Source organism: Geotrypetes seraphini, chromosome 19 (genome assembly GCF_902459505.1).
Source record: "Geotrypetes seraphini chromosome 19, aGeoSer1.1, whole genome shotgun sequence".
NCBI classification, from domain to species: Eukaryota; Metazoa; Chordata; class Amphibia; order Gymnophiona; family Dermophiidae; genus Geotrypetes; species Geotrypetes seraphini.
Genome location: NC_047102.1, coordinates 24,695,768 through 24,704,336, shown reverse-complemented (window position 1 = coordinate 24,704,336; position 8,569 = coordinate 24,695,768). Strand labels below are relative to the sequence as shown.

At 40.6% G+C, this 8,569-nt stretch overlaps 1 protein-coding gene across 1 annotated transcript in view; it reads right to left on the bottom strand.

The window, feature by feature from the left end:
• Positions 1–290: 290 nt before the first annotated feature.
• Positions 291–8,569, bottom strand: part of TPH1 (tryptophan hydroxylase 1) — a 32,483-nt gene continuing 24,204 nt past the window's right edge. Inside the window, exons 8-11 of the mRNA XM_033928669.1 lie at positions 8,216–8,342; positions 5,925–6,020; positions 2,090–2,223; positions 291–1,091 (exon numbers count right to left, since the gene is read on the bottom strand). Coding sequence (XP_033784560.1) covers positions 917–1,091; positions 2,090–2,223; positions 5,925–6,020; positions 8,216–8,342 — 532 coding nt within the window. The 3' untranslated portion in view covers positions 291–916. The remainder of the gene's footprint in view (positions 1,092–2,089; positions 2,224–5,924; positions 6,021–8,215; positions 8,343–8,569) is intronic.

The window sequence follows — 8,569 nt, the reverse complement described above, 5'->3', positions numbered from 1 at the left end:
AATTAGTAGAAGACAGACAAGAAAGCAGAAAAGAGAAACTAGGACCAAGATGATGGAAAAACAAAATGTCCAGACAACAAAGGTAGACAAAAAGTGTTTTATTTTTAATTTATTAACTGGAATTTGTTAACTTTTGGATATGTACATCACATATGTTTTTATATTGTATTTTCAGTGGCATAGCTGGATGGCTGATAGGGGTGGGGGGTGACTTATTTGAATCAGTTTTTCTGTTCAAGTTTTGGTTAGTTTGACATTATCTGAAATTTCACAAAGAAAAAATTTATACAAATTTTAAAAATTTTTTGCAGCAGGAGGTGAGTCTGGGTGTGGCTAGGTAAGGCAGGGGCCAGGGAGGGATGAATAGAGGGGGCTAAGTGAATTGATCAGTTACCAAGACCAGCCCTGTATAACATGTTAGAAGAACTAGGACTTATTCATGTTAGAACTGACCTTTCTGATCAAACATGGAGGCCTCCCTAGGTCATATGCAACAATAGCTCTCTTTTATAGAGATGAAAATGGAAGCATTTGAAAAAATAGGTTGCAGTTACTAAGCTTTTTCTCACCAAAACTCAAATTAACAGCTTTATTATAAAGAACCCCATTTCTCCCCACTTCTACTGAGTGGCAAAAGAACATTGGAATGTAAAATTCTCTGTGATCTGGACCATTTGATTTGGCTATTCAAAACTATTGGGTTTTTGTTCAAGTACAATGAAGAGTTTTAAACGTGCCACTTGAAATCAATAACAAATTAAGGTCCTTCCCAAGCATGCACCATGAAGCAGTTTGTAAGGACCAATGCATCTTAGTAAATAAATGTCACCAGTCTCCTTTCTTAGATAAATGTTTAAGTTTTGACACTTATATATGGCACATTGTCTCTAGAAGGACAGTGAACATGTTGATGATATCAGACCCCTAGCTGCTTGTTCATTTTACTGAGGGCATCACTGACAATGTCCAGTTCATGGCGCAGCTCGCTCACCACAGAAGTGATACTCTTTGTATCCTTTAAGATTTGCACGCTCTGTGTGTATGGATTATACTTCAGGCCAAAGGGACGCTTAATTGTTTTTGCAAACTCCCTATGGAAAAAAATAAAACAGAAATCTAATGGATCGTAAATATTGCAATGCCTAAATTCTTACAACATACTTTGCAAGGTAAGTGGCCCATACCCTTCTTAGAGCTCAGATATTTTTAAGACAATGGTTTTCAACCCAGTTTCAGGATATCCACAGATTTGGCAACAAAGGAACATAAGAATTGCCATCATGTTTCTATGTTTCATACCTCTTTTTTCCTGGATTTTCTTCATGTTATTTTGGAGAAGACATGACCAGGTAGCGTTTAGTGCCAGCAGCTCTAAATGGAACTTACCAGGTCTGTAGAAAAGAACAAACCAAAGTGGAAATGTCCAATCAGAATGGTGCACAAAAAAGTGTATTTCAACTCATCTGATTAATCCAATATCTTTATTCATCTAAAGTAACTCAATGACTCGACATGTACATATTTCGGCCTCCTGGCCTGCATCAGGAGTCTTGGGAGTCTTTGGGTATACAAAGGGGTATGAAAACTTATGCTGCGGCGTGACGGAGATTTGGCAGAAGCAGCGTTTTGAGTGGCCGGCATAAGTTTTCATACCCCTTTGTATACCCAAAGACTCCCAAGACTCCTGATGCAGGCCGGGAGGCCGAAATATGTACATGTCGAGTCATTGAGTTACTTTGGATGAATAAAGATATTGGATTAATCAGATGAGTTGAAAGACACTTTTTTGTGCACCATTCTGATTGGACATTTCCACTTTGGTTTGTTGTATTTTGTGGATTTGTTCCCCCTGTTCTTGTGTACGTACCAGGTCTGTGCCATTTATTTTTTCAAACATGTACTGTATATTTGTAAAATGGTTGCTCCTGCTGTACATGCTGGCAAATACGCATATGCCCCTTCAGGTATTTTAGAAAAGACTCTGTGTCGACAGATCTTTTCCTAAAATACCATCAGAACTGTGCATGGCCTGACCTGGATGTCTCGATTCTGATTTCTACTTTCTAAGTGAAACAGGGTTTTCACGCACCTCATCTTCTCCTTGGCCTCTTCGAAGCTTTCAGAAACAAAGTAAACATCCTGGAAAGTTGTTATGAGGCATTCTTGCTTGCAGGTGATCTTGGGATCGAAGGGCTTTACTTTTGCACTGCCGGAGATTGCATGCTATATACAAAAAGCAACAGAGTTATGAGGAAGCTCAGTGAAATGACATATAAAGCACTTAGGCCCAGATTCTGGAAATGGTGCCGTTATTGGTGGCTGCCTATAAAACAGCCGTCGATCGCATGTCAATTACCTCAGAGTGTATGTATAATTTGATAACTATATGTAGCATGTATAATTTTTTGTAACATATTCCTCTATACACAGGAATGGCCCAAGGCAATCTGCTGCCTCAGGTGAATGATAAGAGGGCACCGCCCCCTCCCCCTCCCAAAATGATGAAAGAGTCCCTCCCCGATCCTACCTTTAATTGTTCCAAAAGTTGGTAATTCACACAAGCTGCCTGTCTGAGGCCGGCCTGACATCTTCTCTCCACTGCAGCTCACCCTCTTTGCCATAACTTCCTGTTTCCTCTGGGGTGGGCCACAGTAGAGAGAAGACGTTGGGCTGGCTTCAGATGGGTAGCATGTGTGAATCTTTGGAACAATTAAAGGTAGAATTGGGGAGGGGGAGTTGAGGAAGGAAGAGATCCCTGCTGATGGGGAGGGAATGTAAGGAGAGATGTCGGGGAAGGATTGCGGCAGAGGTAACATGAGCAGGAAGGCTGACGGGCGGTAGTACGCCGCAACCCAGAAGAGCCTGAGGTCTCAGTTGGCCTCATTTTAGGGCCCCCCTGTCTATACAAAATTCTATGTAACAATATGTTGCCTGTAACCCACCTAGAACTCTAATAAGAATTCAGCAGGATATAAGATTGCATATGACATTGTGGCACATTTTTAAGGCTTTTTTTGCTTTTTATTTCCATACCGCATTTACCCTCTCCTATTTAGGTGGCACTAAGGCCCGAATTCTGTTAACAGTGCCTAAATCGGAGCTGGCTTGGGTCAATCACACTTAGATGCCCGTTAACAGAATTGCAACTAGCAGCACCTAAGAAAAAACTTAGGCGTAAGTAATGTAGGCCAGGGTTTTAAAGATCATCTTTACCAGCACCTGGTTTTTTGGTTTTTTTTTGAGAATCGGGCCTAGCAGCACCTAAGATCATCTCTTCCCCCTAACCACGCCTACTATGACCTTAGGCGCTGCTAGCCACCATGCTGTAGGCACGATTCCGGCACCTACTTTGTTTAATGAGTTTTTAATTGGTTTTAGTTTAAACAATTTTTCTTGACATTTTCCAATATTACAAAAGACACATCAAACTGTAAAGAACAACAGGGAAAACAGCTCTATCTCCAACTAACCCCAGTAATCCCACCATCCACCGCCACTCAAAACCAGCCCTCTCATGCCACTCATTAACACAATTAACAAAACAGCCCCTGAAGACTTCGATTCTTATAGTCCTCTGAGGAAGTAAACTCCCCTTTCCCCTTGACTCACATACACCAGCGACAAATGATGCGGTCAATTACCACGCCAATTACAGCAATTAGGGCCTAAGTGCTCCCATGTTAACCCCCAGATTCTATATATGGCCCAAAAAATTATGAGCACAAATTTGGCCATATGCCTAATTTAATTAACAAGCAAATTATTACTAATTGGTTACTAATAATAGGTCCTAATTGGCAATAATAAGCATGTATGTTCTTGAATGTGGATCCAAAAATGGGGAGGGGCCATTTGAGGGCAAGGGTGAGTGGTGGGCAAATTTGCATGCAGTGTCACAGAATACAGATCCTTAGGTGCAAGGATTTATACCAGGTTTCAGTTGGGATAGATCCTCATGCCTAAATAAGAACATAAGAACAGCTGCTGCTGGGTCAGACCAGTGGTCCATCGCGCCCAGCAGTCTGCTCACACGGCAGCCCCCAGGTCAAAGACCAGTACCCTAACCGAGACTAGCCCTACCTGCATTCATTCTGGTTCAGCAGGAACTTGTCCAACCTTGTCTTGAATCCCTGGAGGCTGTTTTCCCCTTTAACAGACTCCGGAAGAGCATTCCAGAGTTCCACCACTCTCTGGGTAAAGAAGAACTTCCTTACGTTTCTACGGAATCTATCCCCTTTTAACTTTAGAGAGTTCCCTCTGTCTATCTACTAAGTCTATTCCCTTCATTATGTTAGGCTTGGATCCTGGAGTTATGTACTATTCTACAAACAGCATCCAACTTGGAGCACCGTTTATAGAACAACGATTAACGTTCTTTTTTGGTGCCAATTTTTCAGGTCAATGTAGAGAATTTAGTTGTACTTGTATTATTTATTTAGGGCCTGATTCTATATATGGCACCTAAAAATTAGGCTAACTCTACTGCTGAAAAGGATTAAAACCACAGAGAGCGTGAATAACGATCTATCTGCAACGGCAGCGGGTGGAGAAAAAAGCCTCAGAATAAAGTGACAGTCATAGACATAAGTAGTATAATACTGTCAGGAAATCAGTCATTGATGGCATAGAAAAAAACCTCCAACCTGTATGACCAAACCTTGCAGCATAGTTGAAACATTCACAGCTGGGTTAAAGGTGCACTAGAGGTCCTGTAAATCCAGGCTTCTTCTCACAGCTATATAGCTTCCGAACGCTGCTCAAGGATCAGTTTCAACAAGAAATCTTGTTTCACCGGTCAAGCCGGCTGCTTCAGCGGAAATCTACCAACCCTAAAAATTAGGCGCCAACTAGTGTGGTGCCAAGTGTGATTCTATAGAAGTTAGGCTCACTTTATAGAAGCACACTTAGGGCCACCTAAGCAATCATAGGCATCCTACCTGTAGGCCCATCCGATTTAGTTTTTCGTGGCCTAAATGCGTGCGCCTAGATTAGGTGTCTATTGGTTCCATAAGTCCAAAACAGGTACCTACATGCAAAATACGCCTACAATCTGCCCCCTAACCATGCCTACTTTGCGATAGGGGCTTTGGACTAGATGCCTACCTCAAAGTGGTAGGTGCCTATGAAGTTAGGCACCTAACATCCAATTAAATGCAATTTACATCAATTACGAGGTGCTAATTGTCAGTTATTGGCATTGATTAAGTCTAATAAACAATTGAGTTAGGGGCCTACATCAACTAGGCGTGCTAATATAGGCAACCTAACTTTAGGCAGACTATATAGAATTTGCAGGTTAGTACATAAGCACATAAGCATTGCATACTGTGAAAGACCGCTAGATATTCCCAACCCTGTATGTCATGTCTGTCTGTCCAAATTAGATTGTAAGCTCTTCCGAGCAGGGACCATCTATAAATGTCAAAATATACAGTGCTGCGTTGCCTTTCAGCACTATATAAGTGATAAGTAGTAGTATTTATTTATTTATTTAACTGCCTTTATGATAGAAAATGTGTCTGTATCTCTCTTTATGATCAATGAGCCGGGAGTCAGTGACCCCATAACAGTAGAATTTGACTAATACTGCACAATATTAATACAGGATGGGCCATGGAAAAGTAGCCCACCTCTAATACCGGTGCCAGAAAGATGGTGTTCTCCCTGGAACAGCAAATAAAATAGTGATTGTGGAAGGCTATCTACGAAGCCAAATCAATTAAGAAAACGCAAGTTGTAACCTATGGGTAGCTGAATAAAAACAATCCACCATCCATCTTGTCATACTATCGCCAGAAGAGGGCTACTTTTTCATGGCTCATCTTGTATATAGATGAAATAAAATCTTGGATATTTGGCTAAACTTTTTTCAGACAGAACAAGGAAAACTTGGGATTGTAATTTGAGGAGATATGATCTCTTACTTTGAGTTCACTGATAGAAGAAAGTAACCCAGCTCCATATACTCTCAGCTTTCCCTCTTGCTTACACAAACCAAACTCGATGGTGAAAAAATAACACTAGAGAAAAGAAAGAGAAATTTAAAAAAATCAGTACTCACTTCGTTACTTTCAAACTGAGTAATTTGTGCATGATAAAATGTGTCCTTGGAGTATTTTTTTGAGTATACACTTTTCTAGGGCTTAAATTGCATTAATTTCTATTGATTATCAATCATTTATTATTACTTATGTTAGTCGATATCTGATTGGTTGAGTGGGGCTTGGAACATTATGAAGGTGCCAACATTCACATGTAATGCACTTGCCTTTTTATGCCATTGTGCTACATTGCCAAATAGTTTGTTTTTTGAAATACCAATAAACTTTCATGGAAAAAAAAAAATAGTTTTTGAGGTGGACTGAAAGAGGAAAGCGGCCACCGATCTATACTGATCACAGAATTTATATCACTAACTTCATATGTAAGCGTGAATAGCTAACTATTCACACACCCACCTACCAGAAGGCTACTAAAATGGTATGTGGTTTTCGTCATAAGGTGCATGGGGACAGATTTAAAAATCTCAATCTGTATACTTTGGAGGAAAGGCGGGAGAGGGGATCTATGATAGAGATATTTAAATACCTACATAATGTAAATGCGCATGAGTCGAGTCTCTTTAATTTGAAAGGAAACTGCAATGAGAGGGCATAGGATGAAGTTAAGAGGTGAAAGGCTCCAGAGTAATCTAAGGAAATACTTTTTTACAGAAAGGGTGGTAGATGCGTGGAACAGTCTCCTAGAAGAGGTGGTGGAGACAGAGACTGTGTGAGAATACAAAAGGGCCTGAGATAGGCATGTGGGATCTCTCGGAGAGAAAAAGAGATAATGGTTACTACGGATGGGCAGACTAGATGGGCCATTTGGCCTTTATCTGCCGTCATGTTTCTATGTTTCTATGGTTGTCCTGTGTGGCATGAACTCCAGAAGCAAAAGTCCTTCATCTCTCCAGAAGACAGTTGCCATGACTTTGCCTGCAGATTTTTCTGTCTTGAACTTTTTTTAGGGTGGGGGATGACTTATGCTCCCGTTGTATTGACTTTATTTTGGACTCGGGATCTCTGCGATAGACCCAAGTCTTATCTACAGTCACCAAATGATGAAAAAAATTCACTTGGTCTTCATGGAGCATCTCAAAGTTCTTCTGACAGCACTGAAGTCTCGTGAATTTCTGACATGGCGTCAGCATTCTTGAAGCCCATCTTGCACTAAGCTCGGACATGCCTAACTTTTCATGAATTATTTTCCAAACCCTACCTGCCGAAAAGCCCATTTCAGCTATTTGAGAAACCTTAATTCACCTGTTTGACATAATTAAATCCTCAACTTTCTTGCACATTTCTGTGGAAGTTGCTTCCACAGGCCGTCCAGTGTGAAGGCCATCTTCAATGGACTCTCTACCCCAATTAAACTGCTTGCTCTACAATTTTGCTTTGGCTTTTACCTTCTTTCGTGAGAAATTTTATCACTTAAAGGTGTTCCAAATCTAGCAGTTTCATAATTTATTTGCACGAGGACTCTCCTGACATCCTGTCTCTTGGAATGTTAGACTTGCACCGAGTCGCAACTATGTATGAATAATCTTGAGATACATCACAACATGCACAGACTTGTTTCAACACGTTTGCTACTTTCTGTCATACTCAGGTAGATAAATTGTTGAACGCCCCTTGTATTCATCCATAGTAACATTCATTCTAGCCATTATAATCAGTGGGCCAATGAGAAGTGGGGCAGGAAAAAATGTCAGCGGGATAGTTTTAGCTCATGGACTATAATTTTCCACATCCTTGATCTAGAGGCATGGTAATCAATCAAGATTCATCGCTCTATTTCAGTTTAGCCAGGGGGCTAAATACTAGAAAGCAGTACTGGACTGGTCCAATATTCCATATTCCTGACTGGAGATTCCAGTGATTGGTCAACCAATCTTGAATGAGAATTCTGTTCCACTCATCTACTCATAGGTTACCACCATCTTCCTACTGATCAAATACATATACATTAGGGTCTGTACCATGCTTATTGCTAGAATAGCCTTGTCTTCTTGCTAAAGTTGCAAATATTTACATATTATAGCATCAGTATTACATACATCAGTAGAATTCTTGACAGTCAAGCAATATCTTACTGTTGTCGGCTAATTGAATCGCCTTCTGGTAGACAACTATGCTATGAACTGAAATCCTTTTGCACCCACAGAAATACTTACTGTGGCCAGTTTTTGAACAGCTTCATCTGATGCCCCAAGTGAGGCCAAACCAATTTCCTGGGAGAACTGGGCAAAACTAGGTTCAGCTAAAAGAGGTACGTGTCCCAGCAGCTCGTGGCACGTGTCTCTGAAAAGGAAATGACCTCATTTCAGAATATATTTTAGCTTCAGGACATTTTTTCTTTTGGGAAAATAAAAATAATATTGTTTGATCCATATAATTATGTATTTGGAGACAGCCACTCAAGAGTGACAAAACACTTTGGGGTCTTTTTACTAAGGTTCAGCAAAAAGTGGCATTCATGCTTCCTCATTCAGGTCTTTCTTGCACACTAAGGCCATTTTTACCCTAGT